Here is a 24,032-nt window from a genome sequence, read left to right as displayed (position 1 = left end):
TCCTAGATAAATTCTCCCCCAAAACCTCCACTTAAATAATCTCTTCCTCCCCAAAACACCAACCAAGTATTCAGATCCCTGAAATGTAACGTAATCTTATTTGTACTCTAACTGTAATCTATTTGTTATATCACACAGTAACGTACAGTCAATTTAATATCCAATTTGCAAGTTCTTCCAGAATTAATCCAGGTACCTCTCCTCCCTTGTAACCAAAAAAAAACAAAAAACAAAAACCCCAAACTGTTGTAACTTCACTGGAAATGTCCAGTTAGCTCTTTTGTAATCCGCCTTGAACTGCAAGGTATAGGCGGAATAGAAGTCCCTAATGTAATGTAATGTAATGTAATAAAGGTGCATTCTACCAGAAGTGTGGCAGCTTCATGGGCCGAATCTAGACCGGGCTCTCCAGAGGAGATTTTCAGGGCAGCGACATGGTCTACTTTGCACACGTTTTCTAAATTTTACAGAGTTGATGTGGCAGCAAGACAGGACTCCGCCTTCAGGTCCTCGGTCTTGAGGGCCTGTGCAGTCAGCCTGCCCTAGTTCTTTGGGACTATATTTGTATGTACCACTTGTCTAGAATGTCTCTCCTATCTGCTGGAAAATATATTTTCAAGGTAGGAGGAACATAATCTCTTTTTAGATAAGAGTGGCTAACTTTAGATGTATTACATAGGCAGTCAGAAAAGATTAGATGCAACTAATCTCAGCTAGAACACATGTGGTAAGCAAGTTCTGTAGCAATATGTGTGTGACTAGCTAGCTAATTGCCTTTTCCATTAGAAGTTTGGGAGAAGAGCCAGCCTTATAATTGTTTCCTGAAGTGGAGAGAGTCTTGCATTAAGTGAAATGTTTGTGGGTATGTGTTCTAAGTGTGTGGGGGTTGCTCCTGATATGGCCTGTTGGCAGTTGTCACATCATGTGATTTCCTTTAGAGAGAGTATGGAGTGTCTCCAAGGACCTTAGCAATCTTGGAGGTGTATAGAGGGAGACACTGCCCACTTCCTTTAAAGGCCTTGAAGATCAGAAACAGAGTTTTTAAATTTAGCCCTGGTGTGATGAGATCATGTTGCTTACAACATTCTGACTCGGAGTTGATGGTGGTGGTGCAGTAATATAGTCCAGGAAAAGAATCTAGGTGTCATCGTTGACGATACATTGAAACTCTCTTCTTAGTATGCAGCGGTGGATATGAAGGCAAATAGAAAATTAGGAATTATTAGGAAAGGAATGGAAAACAAAAATGAGAATGTAAAGCCTTTGTATTGCTCCATGGCCACCACATCTTAAAAAAAGAGGAGATATAGCGGTGATAGAAATGATAAAGGCAGATGAGACAACTTCCCTGTGAAGGGCTCTTCAGCTTTGAGAAGAGATGGCTCAGGGGTGATATGCTAGAGGTCTATCAAATACTGAGTGGAGTGGAAAGGGTAGATGTGAATCACTTGTTCACTCTTTTCAAGGTAATATATGCAAATAAAACAAAGGAAATAAGGTAATATCTTTTTTATTGGACTAACTCAATGCATTTTATGATGAGCTTTCGAAGGGTAACCCTTACCTTATTTCCTTTGGTTTTTCCTTTATATCGTATTATCTTGGAAAGTGGACTAACACAGCCACCACACCATTGGCATACGATGAAGCTTACAACAAAGTTGTGCTGTTGGATTCTGAATCAGTCACACAAATCTAAAGTACATCACAGTATTATAGCCCAGGAAAAGGATCTAGTGTTCTGGCAGCCACTCCAGTTATTTAACTGGTTGACTGCACTATGAGCACTAGACCTGGTAGGAATTTTCAGTCTTGCAGTGGTGGTTTTTCCAGTTCTCTGCCCAACTCTCAAGCTCTTGGATGAAAAGATTTTCTTTTGACTCTTCATGAGATGCGAATTGTTCTTTTTACAGACATTCCTGAACATGTTTGTTGATAGCAATCAGGATGCACGAAGACCCTCTGCGAATGAGGACGACAACCCTCCCTCTCCTATTGGTGGGGACATGATGGATTCGTTGATATCACAACTTCAGCCCGAACAGCAGGTGCAGCCACAGCAGCAGGTAAGATGGAGCTGAGGAAAGTGAGGCCTTTGTGAAGGCTTGGAGCCTTGTGCAAAACACACAATGCCGAGGACAAATCCACCTGGAAAAGCCTCTTGAAAGAATACAAACTAGTGACACTCGAAACAAAAAAGGCATATTTCACAAACCTAATATCCAAAATCCCTAACAGATCAAAGGCCATCTTCTCACTGTCGAAAAACCTGTTCACCACATCCAACAATCAAACTTAGACAGTGAATCTCTCTCAAATTTCTTCCATAATAAGATATCAAAGATACAAGAAGCCTTAGACTTAGAAGCCAAAGCTCTGTCAAGCATCCCGAAAACTATACAAAATAACAATCTACACAAGATAGAATCTCTAGACAGCTTTTTCAAACCAGTTTCTATTGATGAGTTAAAAAGTACAATAGTCTCCCTACACCCCAAAACATCAATCCTGGACCCATGCCCATCCACCACACTTCTAGCTACCAGTGAATCCTTCCTGAACTCCATCTTACCTCTAATTAACGAGTCCCTACAATCAGGCATAATATCACAGAGCTGGAAATCTGCTGTAGTAAGACCACTACTAAAAAACCCCAACATGGACCCAGACAATCCAAGCAGCTATAGACCAGTCTCGAATCTCCCATTTGTCTCAAAAATACTAGAACAGATAGTACTCACCCAACTACGAGACTTCATGGAAACAAACACCACCCTCTCCAACTTCCAATCAGGATTCAGGAAGCACCACAGCACAGAAACAGTGCTTCTAGACATCATAGATGACTGCTGGAAAATCCTTGATGAGGGGAAAGACACACTACTAGTCCTATTAGACCTGAGTGCAGCCTTCGATACTATCGATCACTCACTCCTCCTAACCAGACTACACTCAATCGGAATCCATAATATCACACTAGCATGGTTTTCCTCCTTCTTGAACGAAAGGTCTCAGAAAGTACTACTGGAATCCTCCTTATCAGAACCAAAACCTCTCTGCTACAGAGTGCCCCAGAGTGCATTACTATCCCTACTCCTCTTCAACCTGGTGTCAGGTCAAAAGCGTGCCGGGACAAAGGCGCGCCCAGACAATTGAGCGCAGCGCGCGCCGCTCTAAATTACTGTTTTTAGCGCTCCGACGGGGGGGTGTGGGGGGGGAACCCCCCCACTTTACTTAATAGACATCGCGCCGCGTTGTGGGGGGTGTGGGGGGTTGTAACCCCCCACATTTTACTGAAAACTTCACTTTTTCCCTGTTTTTAGGGAAAAAGTTCAGTTTACAGTAAAATGTGGAGGGTTACAATCCCCCAAACCCCCCATAACGCCGGCGCGATGTCTATTAAGTAAACTGGGGGGTTCCCCAACAAAAACCCCCGTCGGAGCCCCTAAAAACTGTAATTTAGAGCGGCGCGGCGGCGCGCACTGCGCTCAATTGTCGGCGCGCGCTTTTGTCTTTCGCGCTGTTGTCTATGAACCCTTCAACCTTTATGTCAAACCAGTACTCGACATCACAGAAAAATACCAAATCAAAATACACTCGTATGCAGATGACATACCTCCCCTTAGGTCAACATCGAGATGTACAAATGAAAAAACTTCACTGCTGCCTACCAGAAATAAAAAACTGGATGACTGCAAATAAACTACAGCTCAATGTGTCAAAAACAGAACTTCTCTGGATACATAAAGACTCCTATGCATACCCCCGCCCATCTCTTTCCTGGGGAAATGACACCCTTACAGCCAAAGACAACATCCGCAGCCTAGGAGTGATTCTTGACTCAAATGTGTCGCTCTCAGACCATGTATCATATTTAATATCTTCTTCCTTCTATTACCTCCGCCAACTAAAATGCATCTGTGCTTACTTTTCAGAAAACGATTTTGCCCAGCTACTTATACGCGTTGGTACTATCCCGCTTAGGCTTCTGCGACCATGTTACCCCCTGCACTAACATCCATGCACTGGCTGCCTATCCAAAAACAGTGCGCCTTTAAGGCCTTAATGCTAGCTTTAAAGACCTTCCACAAAATGACACCAAACTACATAGCATCAAAACTATAAAATTACGTCCCCAACCGATCACTGAGATCCCAAACAGAAAAACGGCTGGTCCTGCCACCAGGCCGCTCACTCACGTCTGAGACAGCCCGAATACGCTCATATTCTCACTACGTACCCAGAATGTGGCACATCATCCCCCCCATCCATTAGATCACTAGACAGTCTTTGGAACTTCAGAAAAGCCGTGAAAACCTTCCTCTTTACAAACCCAGCTCCTTGAAGACCCACGTCCCAAAGATGATACCACCTAATATACCGCATGGAAACTCGCATGCCACCGCAAATATAACCTGAATTACTACCATATTCTCTGACAACAAAGATGCACCCACCTGCAAAGAAAAGCTATTTCACCTCCAAGTATGCCTACACTGAAAATGCTGCAATTTAAATCACCCTATATCCACTTAAGTCTCTATTTGTAAGTCTGCATGTTATGTCTATACTGTAATTGCTGTAATCTAAACCCCTTTGTCCATGCTGTAAATGCTATAAAGTCTGTATGTCTCACTAAAATTCGTCCTACCCATACTATGAATATACTCCGGTAACCCGTTCTGGGCTCCTTTGGGAGGACGGGCTAAATAAATGACTAAATAAAAATAATGAATAATAAAATAAATTAACAAGTCACCTCCTCCAGAGCTTCCAGAGTGCATAAGGAACTTCTGAATCATGGCACTGGATTAATCTCGGAAACAATTGCTTAGTTACTTTTAATTCATCAGATCTGATCAGCTAGGAGAATGTAACTATATTTCCGATATGCATAATAATGGCTAAATCTTTTCTGCATGACCCAGTCGCCTTCCTCATCTCCTGCATCAGCCTTTCTTATTTTCCTGACTGAGGTGCGTTGAGCCATTACCCTGTGCTTTCATTCTCCAGCCAAAAGCCAGGCTTAAGATCCTTCTCCAGGCACCATGGCAAAATTTCTAGAATCCACTACATAACTTACTGCTTATGTTTGCAGTTGGAAGAAAGGGTGATGGGGGGGAAAAGGTTTAACTAAAGTGTTCTATAGTTTGACTCTAAGTTCTTGCCTATTAATTCAGGATTGAATTTTATTGTCATTACAATAAGCTCTTTGCATTTCAAGCAGTTTGCAAAGCAGACGGGAACAGCTGGAGCGTATCCTCTGACATCACCTCCTACATCCTATCACAACACAGTGACTCCTTCTCCTTCCATTATGTACTCTCAGTCTCCAGGTAAGGGTTTTTTTTAAGTTTGTGCAACAGCTGGAAACAAGCTTATTTCTGTGTAGACTGGAGTAAAGTTTCTTCTAAATATCTGCTTATTTAAGAACATAAGAACTGCCATACTGTGACAGAACGAAGGTCCATCAAGCCCAGTATCCTGTTTCCAACAGTGGCAGAAACCCAAAGAATAGCAACATTCCAGAGCTGAAATTGTGATGTCATAATGCCTCATTCCTCCAATACTTAAGAGCCAACCTCAGCAGTGATGTCACAATGGCTTGATTGTCCTAGACTTGGCTCACTTAAGAACATAAGAATTGCCACACTGGGACAGACCAAAGGTCCATCAGGCCCAGTATCCTGTTTCCAACAGTGGCCAACCCAGGTCCCAAGTTCCTGGCAGAAACCCAAAGAGTAGCAACATTCCAGAGCTGAGATTGTGATGTCATAATGCCTCATTCCACCAATGCCTAAGATCCAACCTCAGCAGTGATGTCACAATGGCTTGATTGTCCTAGACTTGGCTGACATAAGAACATAAGGGTTGCAATACTGGGACAGACCGAAGGTCCATCAAGCCCAGTGTCCTGTTTCCAACAGTGGCCAACCCACGTCCCAAGTACCTAGCCAGATCCCAAGTAGTAAAACTCCTCTGTCCTCCAACCCAGCCAGCTGATTAACCCTTCCCCTTAACTGTATCCATGACATCCTGTTTGTCTGTCTTGCCTGTTTAGATCATAAGCTCTTTCGAGCAGGGACTGTTTTTTTTACTCTTTGAGACTCTGTACAGCACTGCATGTGTCTGATAGCGCTATAGAAATAATAATAGTAGTAATAGATTTTAGTCTGCTTATCTTAGGAATAAGCAGTGGATTTCCCCAAACCAGCTTAGTAATAGCCTATGGACTTCTCTTTTAGGAAATTATCCAAACCTTTTTGAAACCCCACTAAGCTAACTGATTTCACCACATTGTCCAGCAACAAATTCCAGAGTTTAATTACACGTTGTGTGAAGAAATATTTTCTCCAGTTTGTTTTAAATCTGTTACTTAGTAGCTTCATCGCATGCCCCCTACGCCTAGTATTTTTGGAAAGAGTGAAAAAGCGATTAACATCTACCCTTTCCACTCCACTTATTATCTTACAGACTTCTATCATATCACACCTGAGCCATCTCTTCTCCAAGCTGAAGAGCCCTAGCTGCTTTAGCCTTTCCTCACAGGGAAGTCATCCCATCCCTTTTATCATTTTCATCGCCCTTCTCTGTGCCTTTTCTAATTCCACTATATCTTTTTTGAGATACGGCGACCAGAACTGCACACAAGGTGCACTCGTACTATAGAGCAATACAAGGGCATAATAGCATTTTCATCTTTGTTTCCATTCCTTTCCTGATAACTCCTAACATTCTATTTGCTTTCCTAGATCCTTTTCCTAGGCAGTGACTCCTAACATAGAATCCAGCATCACATAGCTATAGTTCGGGTTCCTCTTTCCCACATGCATCACTCTGCACTTACTCAAGTTTCAAGTTTTATTTGAGTTTGATGAATCGCTTATTTCGTTTTACTAAGCGAGGTACAAAATTGATAAAAATATAAACATATATTTAGACATACAAATTAAAATTTAAAATAATGGGTTAGACAAATAGACTTACAGACCGACTAATACACAAGATAAGAGGGAACAGAACTACAATTGAGTGTTTTAAAGTACAAAGGAGAACCATACATGGAGAAAACAATAGGGAGGGAAAAGTGCAATCAAAGAAGAAAACTAATATAAAGTTTAAACAAAATTTAAAGATTAAAAGCATCTTTAAAAAGAAAACTATTTAAATTACTTTTAAAACGACTCAAATCATTTTCCTCTCTTAAATGTTGAGGCATGGCGTTCCAAAGCTGTGGTGCCATTACTGAAAACATATCATGGCGTCATGTTCCAAGAACTTTCAAAGAGGGTCTACTATAAGCTTTTGATTAGTAGACCGGAGAGAACGCGAAGTGCTATAAGGGATAAGTAATTTATCAATGAATTGAGGTTCATTAGTGGAAAGGCTTTTGAATACTAAAAGTAAAAATTTGAAGATAATACGATGGTTAATTGGGAGCCAGAGAGATTTAATCTGAAAAGGTATTACATGATCATATTTTTTACCATTGTGGATGAGTTTAATGACAGTGTTCTGAAGGCGCTTTTTTTCTTTTTGTGTAATACTTATCAATAAAGAGTTACAGTAATTGAGTTTTGCAATAATTAAAGAGTGGATTAATATATTTAGCGATTTTGGTTCCAGAAACTTGGAAATTGAACGAATCATTCGCAGCCTATAAAATCAGGATTTGATAATATTACTTAAGTGTTCGTGATAGGAGAGTTTATCGTCAATGATGACTCCCAAGTATTTTAAATGAAGTTACAAGATCCAAGTGAATATTGTCTAGAGTAACAGAGGCACTCAAGTTTATTCCCTTCTATGGAAAGAGTAGAGCTTTTGTTTTCTGTATGTTTAAGGCTAACATGTTGGAATTCAACTGCCATTTTGACATCCAGTCTCACAAGGTCCTCTTGTAATTTTTCACAATCTTCTTGCAATTTAACCACTTTGAAGAATTTTGTGTCATCAACAAATTTAATTATCTCGCTAGTTATTCCCATCTCTAGATCATTGATAAATATATTTTTTTTTTTCCATTATTTTTTATTTTCAAATTTTACATAAAGTGTACATAATAATATAATACAATTGATAAATGCATAGTATCACTTTTATATCTAATACATTATATATTTAAATTTGATTTTCCCCCTCACCCTCCCCCCACCCTTTCATTACTTTAATATAATATTTTTAATTTTCAAATTTTATAAAAAGTATACAACATATTAGAATACAATTGATAAATATTCAATAACTTTTTTTATATCTAATACAATATATTCTAAACAAATTTTGTCCCATTTCCCTCCCCCCATCCTTTTATTACCTTTTATTCATACGTTACATTTTGTATAATATATTATAACTTATTTTGTATAAATTATTTTCCTTACCCCCCTCTATGTGTGTCATAAAAAAAAAAAAATTCCTTAAAAGAAGAAAAGAAGAAAAAAAAAAAATCCTATTATTTATTCATTATAGTATTTTGTCAATGGCCCCCATATTTTTTTAAATTTAGTATATGTCCCTCTTTGTATTGCTATTGTTCTTTCCATTTTAAAAATGTGACATATTGTATTCCACCAAAATGTATAATTTAGGTTGTTATAATTTTTCCAGTTATTAGTTATATGTTGAATGGCAACCCCTGTCATAATTAATAAAAGCTTATTATTTTCTGGTGAAATTTGACTTTTTTTTCTCATCAACATTCCAAATAAAATTGTATCATATGATATTGCAATATGATTTTCCATTAATTTGTTAATTTGTGGCCAAATTGAATTCCAAAAAGTTTTAATATAGGGACAATGATATAATAAATGATCTAATGTCCCTGGTTCTAGATTACAGTGCCAGCATTTATTGGACTTAGAATTGTCTAATTTTTGCAAACGTGTTGGGGTCCAAAAAGCTCTATGTAGTAAAAAGAACCATGTTTGTCTCATAGATGCTGACACTGTACATCCCATTTTCCAAGACCAAATTAGTGGCCATTGAGATGCATTAATTTGATGTCCAATCTCAATGTTCCAAATGTCTCTTAGACCATTTTTTGGTTTTTTATTCAAATATTCAGATATTAATTTATACCACAATGCGGCTTGATGTCCTAGGAAGTCTGCTTTAAAGCATAAGAATTTTAAACTATATTGATTGTTCAATGTTTTCCATTCAGGGAACCCTACCTGAATGGCCTGCTTCAATTGCAACCATTTAAAACTTTGTGTTTTATTAAGACCAAATCTATGTTGCAATTGTGAAAAATCCAGCAGTTTACCTTCTGAAATAACATCATCTAAAGATCTAATGCCTGCAATAATCCAGTTCTTCCAAAGGATTTGAGCTCCGCCAATTTTGATCTTGGAGTTTATCCATATAGATTGATTAGTTGATTTGTATATTGGGATAGGTGTTAATTTATCAATAAATCTTAACGTTTTCCAAGTATCCATTATTATTTTATTTTCTCTATATCTTCTGGGTATATTAATACTTGGCAAATGAACTAAATTTAGGGGAAACATAAGGCGCCATTTCAAATATAACCAATCTGGTGCATTATCTATAAGTTCTGGGAGGATCCAATACATACCCTGACGTAAAATATAGGCTTGATGGTACCTATAGAAATTTGGAAAATTTACCCCTCCCTCCTTAATTGATTTTTGTAAAGTTACTAAAGCTATTCTAGGTGTTTTACCAAGCCAAAGAAATTTTGTTAAAATGCTATTAAGTTTTTTATAAAAGGACCCCTGAAAATAAATAGGTATCATACTCATTTGGTAGCAAACCACAGGCAATATCATCATTTTAATAGTTTGAACTCTTCCCCACCAAGAAATATGTAATGGGTTCCATTGTTCACATAACTCCGTAACTTTTTTTAATACATATTTTTCATTTTCTTTTACAGTATCTTCAATTGTATTTTTAACTTGAATGCCAAGATATTTAAATCCTTCTTCTTTCCATATGAATGGAAAAGTATCAAATAATCCTTTTACACAATGAACATTCAAGGGTATAATTTCAGATTTATTCCAATTAATTTTATAACCTGAAAATTTACCAAACTTATCAATTAATTCCAATAGAGAAGATAAGGTTGACTCTGGATTTCTCAAATAAAGCAAAATATCATCAGCATAAGCCGAAATTTTATATTCCATATCTGAATATGGAATACCTTGTATCTCCTTCGTTTGCTGTATTGCTAACAATAAGGGTTCTAATACAACATCAAACAACAAAGGAGATAAAGGACAGCCTTGTCTAACTCCCCTCTGTAATTGAAAACCATCAGATATCTTATTATTAATATTTAGTCTTGCAATTGGGAAGCTATACAATGTTTTTACCATTTGTATAAATCCAGAACCTATATCAAACCATTCTAAAGCTTGATACATAAAATTCCATTCTACCCTATCAAATGCTTTTTCAGCATCTAATGAAACTGTAAAAGCCGGTTCATTCAATTTTTTTGATAAGTTTAGCATGTGAAATAATAGTCTAGAGTTATTAGAGGAATGTCTTTTAGCAACGAAACCTGTTTGATGCATATCTATAATATGTGGGAGAGCTTTGGCTAATCTCAAAGCCAAAATTTTCGCCAAAAGTTTATTATCAACATTTATCAAAGATATAGGCCTGTAGTTTGAAACCAAAGTAGGATCTTTATTTGGCTTAGGCAAAACAATTATTATTGATTCAGCCATAGTACCTTTAATATTACCTTTTATAAGTTGTGTCTGATATAAATTTAATAAATGTGGGGAAAGGATATTTTGAAATGTTTTATAAAATTCTACTGTATAACCATCACCACCTGGAGCGGATCCAACTCTAAGAGATCTCAATGCTGTTTCTAATTCTTTTAATGATATAGGTTCATCTAAACTCCGTTTTATATGATCAGGAACCTTAGGTCCATTAATTAAATCTAAAAAATTTTTTCCGTCTTTTTGTCTCTCCAAATAAGGCTCGGACGAATATAGGTCCTTATAAAATTTTAAAAATTGTTTTAATATTATATTTGTTTGATTTGTTATTATACCATTCTCATCTTTTATTCCATTAATATTAGTTCTTCTTTTTTTTGCTTTAAGATAATTTGCCAATAGTCTCCCCGCCTTATTAGAGCTTCCATAATACACTGTTTGCTTGGAAAACAAATCTCTTCTTATCATTTTTGAAGTTAATTCATTATATTTACCTTTTGCTTTCAAAAGAGCTTGCAAAACATTATATTCCCATTTACTTACCAATTTAGCTTCTAAAATTTTTATTTCTTTTTCTAATTCTATATATTGCATTTTAATCTGTTTCCTACTAAAAGCTGAATATGATATAATATTACCCCTCATAGTTGCTTTAAATGCATCCCATACATTCTCTATAGATGTATCCTCTACTAAATTTATTTGAAAGAAATCGTTAATTTGTGTTTTAAAATTTTCCAAAAATTTGTCATCCACAAGCAATGCATTATCAAATCTCCAAAGAGGTCTACCATTCTCTAATTGATCTAATTGTAATTCTTTCCATACTCCCGCATGATCCGAAATAATAATAGGATCTATGGAAGCTTTAATCACTTGTTGCACCTTATTTGTTGAAACAAAAATATAGTCTATTCTTGAAAATGATTTATGAACCTGTGAACAAAATGAAAATTCCTGATCATTAAAATGAAGAATACGCCATATATCTTGCAAGTCACATGATTGAACCAAATTATCTAGACCTAAAGATTTAATACTTTTACCTGGTTTTTTATCCAATAATGGATCCATTACAGCATTAAAATCTCCAGCTACCACTAAATTAGAGGCAGTCAGTGGTAATAACATATTCTGTATTTTTTTTAAAAATTCTGATTGATTCGAATTAGGGGCATATATATTGAACAACGTCAGGGTATCATTTCCCATACTTATATCAATATGTATCCATCTTCCATGTGGATCTGAATTTTTTACCTTAATCTTGGCCATACATTTTTTATTTATAAGAATTGCAACCCCTGCTTTTTTACCCACTGCTGGAGCAAAAAAACATTCCTTTACCCACCCACCTGATAATTTCTGTGATTCCTTCATATTAAGATGGGTCTCCTGCAGACAGTAAATATCCGCATTTTGCTGTTTTAGAAATGTTAATACTTTTTTCCTCTTGATTACGTGATTCAGGCCATTGACATTAATAGAATATATTTTAAAAGACATTATACAATTTAATATTTTTCATTATAATCTTTTTCCTCTCTTCTTCTATTTCTAAAATCCAATAAATGTTTTTCACGACACACATATTTACCCCTAAAATATATATTCCCTTTTTTATTTTTTCCTTAAACATTCTAGTAAATATTATCTTTTTCCCTCCCTTACCCACCCAATATAATAGCTGCTTAAGGACACACATTGGATTGCAATCCAAACATTCTCCTCCCCTCTAGGCAATTATTATTCATTAAATTCTCCTTTTATCTATTTATATTAACCATTAATATCTTTAGTCATATTTTCATATCATTTCATTAATATATATTTATCCATTTAACAGTTTTTATTTATATATTTCTTGGTATTGTTATTTACATCATTAAGTTTTCATCTTAAATCATATATTTAGTATGTTATTAATGCTTTTTCCATGTATTGTTCTTTCTTTCTTATACATCTTGAATTTATATTAAAATATCATAGGTTCTGGTTTAGAAAGAAAAGCTTTCAGTTTTTCAGGATCTTCGAAATATATGGATTTATCACCAGATGACACTCTCATTTTCGCTGGATAATATAGACCATATTTAAAACCTTTTTCTTTTAGTTGAGGTCTCATATCTAATAGTCTCTTTCTTTTATTTGCTGTGTTTTTGGCAAAGTCCGGTAGGAACCATATTCTAGATCCTTTATAATTAAGATTTTTGTCTTTCTTTGCAGCGTTTAATATTTCCAATGTTTGTTGGTATCTAAGCATTTTGAAAATTATTGGTCTTGGTCTGCTTTTGTTTTCCGTATTTTTGATTGGGATCCTATGCGCCCTTTCTATTTCTAGAGGTTGTTTCAGATCCATTTGTATTATTTTTGGAATTAGATTTTCTAGAAAAAGTATAACATTTTTTCCCTCCAAGTTTTCTTGTATTCCAAAAAGTTTAATGTTTTTCCTTCTTCCTCTATTCTCATAATCTTCCAGTTGATCTTTTAATTTGTTTAATTCCATACTATCATTTTTGCATCTATTTGTTTCAATTTCTAAGACTTCCATTTTTGATTCTAGTTCAGTTGTTCTTTTGTTGTTACTTTCCATTTGTCTGTGAATGTTTATTATTTCTTCTTTCATTTCAGACATATTTGTTATTGTTTCTTTAAGCATTTGCTTTATTTGTCTTAGTTCTTCCATAACTTCAGCTTTACTTAGTATGTCGGGTTTCTCTGCTGGAAGTGGGATCTTGCTTGGTGTTATTTGATCTTGTTTTTGTCTTTTCGCTGACGTTCCAACCTCATTTTTGCTTTGTCTGGTACTTGCCATAATGTTTTTTTTTGTAATTTCAGGAGACTATATAATTTCTTTTGGTCAGAATTCACAATAATCTGTATTGTTTCAGTTTTTACACAATTATAATTTTTACAGTACTAATTTTAGTACCGCTTTAAAACTTTCCTCTTTTTGGTCAATTTTTCCCCAGCTTGACTTCACTACCTCCCTGTATCAGTCAGAGAAAAGCTGTTAAAAATTATTTTCTTCTCAGTCTTTTTTCAGTGTCAGCAGTTTCTTGTTTGTTATCTATCTCAATATCTATCTATTATTGAAGAAAAATAAACAAATAGATAGGTTTCAGGCAGAAGTTCAGTTAGTTACTCTGTGTTCCATTTCTTCATTAAGCTGAAAATGGCCGCTTCAAACTGCCACACTTAAGAATTCTATTGACAACATCCACATTAAGAGTATAATCTTTCTTATACTTTTTTTTTTTGTAGTTAGTATTTTACTTTTAAACAAGTCTTCTAATAATTATAGCTTTAACAGTATTAATTTTAAAACTGTATTGAAACTTTTTCCTTCCGTTTGCCAATTCAATATATCAGCCTTTCCTCACAGTCATTTCACATTAGCTTAAAGACAATTCGGTAGAATCAGCAATTTTTCTTTAGTTAGCTACTATTCTTTTCAATATCAGCATTTCTTCTTTATTGCCTCACCATTCCAGCTCTTCGATGTCTTGCCGTTTCAGCAGTGAAATAAAATCTGCAGTTTTGAGTCTTTTCACAGTTTTAAAAGAGGGTAGATTCAAACTGCCAGCTCTCTCTCCCTCTCCAATTCCTTTCGCTGTTAGTCACTCACCATATTATTTTCCCTCTGTCATTTATTTGTCTCCGATGGTGCACCGATCCGTCACTTATCTTCAATATCACGCCGTTTCAATGCTTAGGAAAAAAAAATCGGCAATCCTCCTGCAGCTCTCCTCTCACAAGCCCAATCGCAGCTGTGATATAGGAGAGCGAAATTCACTCAAGTAATCTGTTATTTCAATTAACTTTGAGTTATTTTTATCTTTTTTTTTTTAACGACTCACTTTTCTAAAGCCGGTATTCCTCTCTTTCGGCTTTTCACTCACAGGCTGCCTCAGCGCTGCATTTCAATTCTCACAATATCGTTAGAGATAGAAAACGGTACTTTGCCTTCTCAGCTCTCAGTTACCTCAGGCTTCGTTTTTAACTTCAGCTAAAGAGGTCATCTCATTTATACTATGTTCTTCTTCTTTATCAATTATTTCTTTGATGAAATTATTCAAAAGGAAAAATATTTTTTTATATTTTGTGCCTAGATGGTGAGGAGCTTTGCGACTACACTTCCATTCGTGTCTCGCGTTAAGCCACGCCCCCCCATTGATAAATATATTAAAAAGCAGTGGTCCTAGCACAGACCCCCTCCCCCCTCTGGGGAACCCCACTATTTATCTACCAACATACCTACCTTATGTACTCCCTCATAGGCTCAGCCCAGGAAAGGGTTAAAATAAACCAAAGAGATTTGAAATCTTACAATCATCAGGTCATTACAAAAGGGAGGAAAAAGTCTCAGACTCCATTCTGTTGCAAAATGTAAATCTTCAAGCAGATAGCTGAGGGAGAAACCTCATTGGCATAAAAACCTCCTCCTTTAAAGACCTATTTTTAAATGGTATATATATCTCATAATTCTTCTCTTATATTGTTTAAATCTCAAATAATTCCTTAAATGATTCCTTCAGTCTTGGGCGATATGTTAACGGCCATTAATGAAAGTCAATAGACAAAGTCCTCCGCTATTTACCCTTCTCCATTGAGAATATTGACCATGACAAGAAATTTTTAAAATAAATAAATAAATTTAAACCTATTCTCTGTTTTCTGTCTTTCAACCAGTTCTTAATCCATAATAGAACATTACCTCCTATCCCATGACGTTCCAATTTTCTCAGAAGTCTTTCATGAGGTACTTTGTCAAATCCAAATACACATTTGGCCCAGAAATATCAAAGAAGAGACAAGTTAATTTAATCATGTATTTTTAGTGAGAATAACTAATAGGCAGACTGGATGGACTGTTCAGGTCTTTATCTGCCGTCATTTACTTTGTTACAGTATCAACTGGCTTATCTTTATCCACATGTTTATTCACCCCTTCAAAGAAATACAGTAGATTGGTGAGGCAAAATTTCCCTTGACCTAAATCCATGTTGGCTTTATGTCATCAATTCATGCTTATTTCAAGTTTCAAGTTTCATGGTTATTTGATATGTCGCCTATCGTAATACTAAGCAATTATGCAAAATATTTAAAATCGGAAATACACAACAAAAATACATATTATCCGATACAAAGACAGAACGGACTGACATGGCACAAAAGGACTGAGAGTGAACTACAATTTATATAATAGTCGACCGTTTTGCCTGGCACCGACGTCACTCACCAGTCTCTAATTTCCCGAATCACCTCTAAACCATATACCAGCCCTTCCATGAAAAAGCAGTTAAGAGGCAGAATAGAAGAAAGGCCCTAGTAACAATCATGTTAGAAGTGACATTAAATTTGCAATGTTTGCTTGTCTTATGTTTTGTGAAATGTGTCCAGGGGCCATATAGTCTGCTTGTTTCAAAAATCTCATAAACTCAGCAAACTACAGTTATGTTTGTTTAATGTGTGTGAATTCACTTTCAGCCTTGAACTCCTCTTGGAGTGGATTTGCAATTCATTTGTCTCTCTTGTGTCTCAGGAAATCTGCATGCAGCCAGCTCACCCAGTGGTGCCCTTAGAGCTCCCTCCCCAGCAGCATTTGGCCCTACTCCTTCTCCCTCTTCCCTAGGAATCAGCATGGGGCAAACAGCCAACTTTGCCAGCCCACATGGTAAGCGCTTTCTATAGTTGGATGGCTATTGCTTTATCAGTACAGGCTGACTACGCTGTCGTTTCTATGCCTAATGTAGGTTTTATATAATAAGACAAATAAATCTGTCAGCTGTAGATTAGCTGAAGTGCTCTTACCCAGATTTTCAGGCCCAGCACAATACTATTGGTTTGCTGATAACTGGGTTTCCTACCAACCATAAAATTAAGAGGCTGCATCTGTTTGTCATCTGTAAGAGAGCATGGGGAATGAACATCACAAGATACTCAAGGCCTCAGAGTACATCCTGAATAGGCTACACTAGCAGAGTACAGATGAGCTACAGCTGTGGTCAGAAGCTGTGAAGGCTTAAAGCATTCATGAACCTCAGGGGTCAAATTCAGGGCACGCTGAGTTCTGTGCATGCCTGTCATAGGCTTTCTTGGTGTGTGGCATGGCTAGTCTTAGATGAGCGAATGTCTTTGAAATGTAGGATGTTTTTGCCATTTTGCAACATACTGTGTCATTGGCTGCCTCTGAACCTCATTTTAAAACTTGCACAGGTACCATAGACCCCAGTTCACCGTACACAATGATGTCACCCAGTCAGCGTGCAGGAACGTGGCCAGGGTCTCCACAGCTGTCAGGCCCCTCACCAGCAGCGCGCTTGCCTGGAATGTCACCCGCCAACCCGTCTCTTCATTCTCCAGTTCCTGATGTTTCTCATTCCCCGCGGGCTGGATCAAGTAGGTTTCGTGTTAAAGCACCGTAGTTCTGTATCCATAAAACCTTGTAAATGTGCAGCCTTTTCCTTAGCCGCTTTTGTTGCTGTCCTTCCCAGAAATCAGGGTATGAGGGGGTACCTCATTGACTGAAAGATGACTTTCCATTACATAAGGACAACAAAGAGCAGAAATCGGCAAGACAATTACAGAAGACAGACAAAGGGAGTATAGCTGTCCACTATTAAAAACTGCAAATATTTTTTGTAGGACCTGACATGGACCATGTTTCAGGAATCTATAAAACAAGAAACAAAAAACCCCTCAAATTATAGATGTAAATATAATTGAAATATCAAAACATAATTAACATGGATTAAAGCACAGACTATAAAAGAAGACTGTATAAAAGTAAACTTTAGGTGTACAATAATCAAAATATTTAAAAAAATACACAATCATAAATGGAGACAAATAATACATAGGCAAAACAATTCAAAATTCTGTGGCAAATGAATTTATCAACAAATCCAAATGAAAAAAAACAGCTAAAAATGAAACATGAAAGGAACAAGGCGCAACATAGGACAAGTATTTTATAATTAACCCCCCCCCCTTTATTACAAAACCGTGAAAGCGGTTTATAGCGCAGGCCAGCACACTGAATGCTCTCCACTGCTCCCAATACACATAGGAACTCCTATGAGTGTCGGGAGCAGCGCAGAGCATTTAGCGTGTCGGCCTGCGCTGATAACTGCTTTCGTGGTTTTGTAAAAGGAGGGTAAATTGGTTTGAGAAATAAGTTGAGTTGCCAACCTGAAAAAATAACTATGGAAGAGCTTATTCAAGAAAGATAAAAATGAATACTCAAAAAACAGATCTTTTTGAGTTCCAACATACACACATTTTATATATATTAAACAAACATTCGTCCTTTTATGGCACCAATGCATAAACCATAAGATCGAAAATGAGAAGCAGTAAAAATGAAGCAACAACAAAAAACAATGTTTAGAGTAAATAATATGCCATTTTGTAAAGATTTATTTGCATCCACTCTAGCAAACTTCAAATACAGGAGGACAGTCAACAATAAAAAATATTGTGCAAAAACCTAATGTGCCTTAGAACTGCGCAGAATTACCAACATTTGTATCTAGTCTTTAATTTTTGGGTTGTTGATAGATTGATTTGCCATTGGTAGTTGGTGTGTGGTTTATAGTTTGTCTCCATTTATGTATTTTCTTTATTTATATTTTGCTTTGATTATTGTAAATGTGTTTTTTTAAATAGTTTTTATCATGCTATTTAAGGCCCCCTTTTATCAGGCCACGTTAGGGTTTTTTTTTTGTTTTTGTTTTTTTTATAGGCCATATCTGTTTTACAAATATGTGTAAATATATTTATTGAACAAGAGAATAAAATGACAGCATACAGCAAACAAAACTTTTTCTCCATACCATCTCAATTCCCAATCCCCCCCCAAACCCCCCGCCCACCCCACCCAGGCAGCAGCGACTAGAACCAAAGTGAGAAAGAAACAAGAAGCATCTCAAGCATCCCAGAGTTGTCTACGAATACAGGGAGTAAAGGTCAAACTAAAAGAATACCAACATTGACGAAAAAGTCTGCCAGACTTGGCTGACAAGTCCACAATGTCTTTGCGCTCCAGCAACATTTGTTGTAGCATTAATGCTCTCCACTGCTGAACAGTCGGGGGCTGAGAAGAAAGCCACTGCGACAGAACACACTTCCTCCCCAGCAGGATAGTCCTCTTAAGAAAAGCTGAACAGCCCGGCTTGGGTGGATGGAAACGAATTTGTAAAGTAATAAGGAAACTCGGATGTAGTCTCCAAGAACACCCCCATAACTGGGCCACGGCAGATATCAATTGCAACCAAAAGGCAGACACCAGTGGGCAGGTCCAGAACATATGGCCAAAAGATGCCATGGGCTGTTCGCATTTACCACAACTGTGCTCCGCACTAATCCTCATTATATGAGCTCTCTTGGGGGGGTAAAAGGCTCGCAAGATGAATTTATAATTACGTTCCCACTCCATGGAAGAGAGGCGTAAAGCACTCCCCAAACGAAGTCCCTTTTGAATCATCTCAGCTGTGATGGACACCCGCAAATCCTCCGTCCATTTCCTGGCCAGTGCCAGGAAGTCTATATCTCCCAAGCAGTCTAGCAGTAACCCATGATACATTTTCAGGGGTATCAGGTCCTGTGCGGTCAGTCCAAGTACTTCGTGTAATTTAGTGTAGGTCTCCTCACACAGCGCCGCCGGCGTCAAGTTCCGCAAGTAATGATGTAATTGTCTGTAGGCAAACCAGTCAGCTGCGGTAATGTGGAATTGCGTGGTTAAATCGGGAAAGGAGATAGGAAGTCCCGTATGGTGTACAGCCTGGGAGACGTACTGAAGTCCCATTGAAGTCCAGCGATGAAACGGTCCAGAATCTAGACCAGGTGAGAAATCTCCATTACCAGCAATGGGCAAGCAAGACGTCACCCTGGAGTTGATCTTCAACAGTCTGCACAGTGATTTCCAAGCTCTGCGCATGGCCGGCAGAAGTGGATGCGAGCGAAGCTGTGGCAGGTCTGGCAAGTGGAGAGCATGTAATAAATAGCTAAAATGGTAGGGTTTAAAACAATAGCATTCAATCTCCGGCAAGGAAAAATAGTTAGTATCACAAAACCAATCGTGAATATGTCGTAACTGGCAGGCAAGGTTATATCTAGAAACACTCAGGAGACCCAACCCCCCTTTCCTACGAGGTAACATCAACTTGGATAAAGAAATCCTAGCCCGCTTCCCCTGCCATAGATATGTGGTAAGGTGAGAATTGTGTTGAGATACATGTGCCGGGGAAAGCATGAGGGGGAGCATTTGTAGGATATAAAGCCATTGGGGCAGGATCATCATGTTGTAGAGGGCAACACGGCCCGAAAGGGACAGGGGAAGGCGTCTCCAGTTAGAAAGAGTAGACTCCGTACGACGGAGCAGAGGTAAGATGTTTGCAGTGTACAGTCCATCCAGGTCCCGAGGGATGACCACCCCCAAATAACGCAAAGAAGAAGAAGCCCATTGCAACGGGAATTCCCCCTGCCAACCCCGACGTACCACATCTGAAGTTGGCAAAGCCAGGGATTTCTGCTTATTAAGAGTCAAGCCAGAGTAAAGATGAAACTCATCAAGGATGTCCAACGCTCGAGACAGGGATCGATGTGGGTCCCCCAGAGTGAGTAAAAGGTCGTCGGCAAATGCCAACACCCGCAACTGGGCAGAACCCTCGGACAATCCTACAATCTCATCATCTCTCTGTAGAGTACGCAACAAAGGATCCAAGTACAACAAGAAGAGCAGCGGAGACAAAGGACATCCCTGGCGAGTCCCCCTACCCACAACAAAGCCAGTAGAGCGCACTCCATTTACTAATATCGAGGCGGTGGGGCTTGAATAAAGCGGTCGGAGTAAGGCCAAGTAACTGTCCGGGAGTCCTACATGCTGTAATACATGAAAGAGGTACTGCCACTGAACCTTGTCAAAGGCCTTTGCCGCATCCAGTCCAACTAACAGACCCGGACATTGAGTATGCTGTGCCCGCGAGAACGCCATCAACACTCTCCGTACGTTCAAAACCGAGTGCCGCTCCCGAACAAAACCCACCTGCTCTGGCACTATGATGGAAGGCAACAAAGGCGCTAACCTATCAGCCAGTACTCGAGCTAAAATTTTTATGTCAACATTCAAAAGCGAAATCGGCCTGTAAGATTCAATCTCGGTGGGCGGTTTAGATGGCTTTGGAATCAAAGTAATGAGAGCGTCATTCGCATAGCAGGGAAATGTACCGCAGTCGCGAACTGCTGAATAATAATTTAGCAAGGGCTCCCCCAGGACCGAAGATAAAATCTTATAGAATTCCGGAGAATAACCGTCCGGCCCCGGAGCCGTACAAGTCTTCAATGTTTGTATTGCTCGTAACACTTCTTGTGTGTGTAAAGGCCTATCTAGTCTAGATTTCTGGGCAGGAGATAATTTAGGCATCCCCGCGTCCTCTAGGTAATCACTCACATCAGGACCCATATAGGGACCAGGGGAAGCATAAAAGGCCTCAAAATAATTTTTGAAACAATCAGCAATTGCCACTGCTGAGGTCAATATGTTTCCCGAGGTCTCACGGATCATAGGAATATATCTAGAACCCGACCAGCTTTTTGTTACTGATGCTAACAATTTCCCCGTCTTGTTTCCATGTTTATAGAATCGAAACTTTCTATAAAATAACAGTTTCTTCGTGCGTTCATGTATAAGAGTATTCAGCTCAGCCAAAACCGTTTTATACATGTCATTAGTAGCCACCGACGGGGAATTCAGCAGTTCACGTTTCAACTGCTGCGAATGACGCTCAAGGTGAACTATGCGATGTGCAATGCGTCTGGTCCTAGAGGCAACGTAAGCTATAATATCTCCACGCAACACCGCTTTAGCTGTGTCCCAAAATAAAATAGGTTGTTCTATGTGTTGCGCATTAAAGGAACAATAGGCCTCCCATTTGGTCATTAAAAATTCCCGGAAATGAACGTCTTCATGCAAGTACGCAGGGAATCTCCATCCCGCCCCCAAACTCGCAGGGCCCCCCACTGCAACATCTAACCAAATCATGTGATGGTCCGACACCTCAAGAGGGCCAATGGTGGCCTCCGAGACCCGCGCAAACAGCGTTTCAGATAAAAGTGCATAGTCAATCCTGGAGAAAGAACCATGGGCTCTGGACTGATGAGTGTAATCTCTCTCCGTGGGGTGTAATAGCCGCCAAGGATCCACCAGTCCCAGAGCTCGACAAAGATAAGGGATCCCCCTAGTCAGCCTCCCAGACGATGACCCCGTTCCTCCAGAGCGATCTACACCCGGGTCCATTACCTGATTCAAATCACCCACTACAATCAGGGGACAGTCTGAATCTCGCAAACAAATATTAACCAAGTTTTGAAAAAATGAGTGCTGATATTTGTTAGGGCCATATCCCACCAGAAGCCGAAAGGGCCCCCCAGATCCAACCACCCGCACCAAAAGGTACCGACCCTGAGTGTCACGCCCCAGAACCTGGACTGTACACTGCAGACCTCTCCGAAAGAGAATCGCCACCCCCGCCCTTTTTCCAGGGGAGGAGGCATAATGCAAGTCCCCCACCCAACCCCGGCGTAATTTCTGGTGTTCTAAATCCGTAAGTCTAGTCTCTTGCAGACAGGCTATGTCTGCCGAGTGATGTTTCAGTTGAGACAAAATTTTTGTGCGTTTAGCGGGGGAAGTAATGCCCGATACATTCCAGGAAAGTATACGCAGCTTCCGGTCACCCATCAGGGGCCAACACCAGACCTACCACAGCTAGCAATGAGTTCTGGAAAACAGAGTCCCAGGGTGCCCAGCCCCACCCCAAGACTCACACACACACACTTTGTAGACACCCCCACCACTTTGAAAGAAATTAGCCCAGGACAACCCTGAAAAGGAAAAACAAAATAAACTAGTAACAATGTCGCTGCCACCCAGGACCCCCCCTTTCCCCAAATCCCCCCAACAGCCCCAATCATCCCCCACATGTGGGAGCTAAGAGGTCACCCAAGACGTCCCGTCCAGGGCCGCCCCGCCCCATCAAAAGACACAATCCCCCCGCTAATGAACCAGAACTAGCCACTAGCACAAATAAACCACACTGCAAGACTAGGAACAGTTCAGTCAGTCAGCCCCCGAATCTGGGCTACCAAGAAGTTTGATAAATGCAGCCGCTTCATCTGGCGAGTGAAAGGATTTCCAGATCCCATTTCGCTGGATCCGCAATACAGCTGGGTAGTTGAATTGGAACCTCTGCTTGAGCTCCGACAACTGTGCACACAGTGAATAGAAAGGCTTTCTCCTCTCCTGCAGGGCCAAAGAGTAGTCTTGACTGATGCGAATCGGGGAGCCATCATATTTCAAAGCATCTTTCTTGATTCTGTACTGCTGTAGAATCTCCACTTTGTGTCGGTAGTTTAAGAGCTTTAAGATGACCACACGTGGTCTGGCTTCCAAGCCAGGGCGAGGGCCCAAGCGGTGCGCTCTTTCAATGCGCACAGGCCCCGCAGCTGAGGAAAGCGGCAGCTCCTCTCGCAGCCACCCCTCCATCAATTCCGGCAGCGAGCGATCCGGGAGCGTTTCCGGGACACCCATCAGGCGCAGGTTCGAGCGACGAGACCGGTTTTCCAGGTCATCTAATTTATCAGCTTGGGCTCGAACCTGCGCCTGTAATGCAAGAAGGTCGGCACTCTGAGTGTTACCAGTGTCTTCCAGGGAAGAGACCCGCTGTTCAAGTTCTGTGGTGCGCGCCGACGCTGTTTCCAGCAGCGTTTCTATATTAGTGATTTGTGCGGTCAGCACCTCCAATTTCGGTCCCAGGACCTGGGCCAGAGCTTCCTTTATGTCGCTCAATGCGGCTTCCGTCAAGCTCGATACCGCCGCCGCGGGACTCGCCGCCATTTTGGGGTCACCCGGCCGCACCCGATCCCGATCCCTGCGGGCAGATTTCGCGTTCATTAAATCCCTGGATCTGGTGAGGTACTGTTCCATGTGTTAGCGCAAGCACAATCCGTGGCGTGCGCGCGAAGAGCGGGGTTTAGGCAGCATATATTGGGGAAAATTCGGCAGGGCAGCCCCGGAGCGAGCGAGGAGACGTCCTCACGCGCTCATGACACCACGTGACCCTCTTAGGGTTTTTTTTTATCACCGACCACTGCGATAAAAACTCCAATGCCCATAGGTATTTACTGCAGCGGCCGGTGATAAAAAGAACCCCTAACGTGGCTTGATAAAAGGGGCCTAAATTTATTATGTATCTAAAATAAGGATTTTTTAAATGCCGATTCATGTTTTATAGACCCTTGAACCATAGTCAGTGTTGT

General features: G+C 39.5%; 1 protein-coding gene across 1 annotated transcript in view; it reads left to right on the top strand.

Moving 5' to 3' along the window:
• Window positions 1-24,032, top strand: part of MED14 (mediator complex subunit 14) — a 219,484-nt gene that overhangs the window by 157,387 nt on the left and 38,065 nt on the right. Inside the window, 4 exon segments of the mRNA XM_033948560.1 lie at window positions 1,914-2,066; window positions 5,225-5,336; window positions 16,261-16,392; window positions 16,935-17,117. Coding sequence (XP_033804451.1) covers window positions 1,914-2,066; window positions 5,225-5,336; window positions 16,261-16,392; window positions 16,935-17,117 — 580 coding nt within the window.

This window comes from Geotrypetes seraphini, chromosome 6 (assembly GCF_902459505.1).
Source record: "Geotrypetes seraphini chromosome 6, aGeoSer1.1, whole genome shotgun sequence".
NCBI classification, from domain to species: domain Eukaryota; kingdom Metazoa; phylum Chordata; class Amphibia; order Gymnophiona; family Dermophiidae; genus Geotrypetes; species Geotrypetes seraphini.
This window is presented reverse-complemented; position numbering and strand designations above follow the sequence as displayed.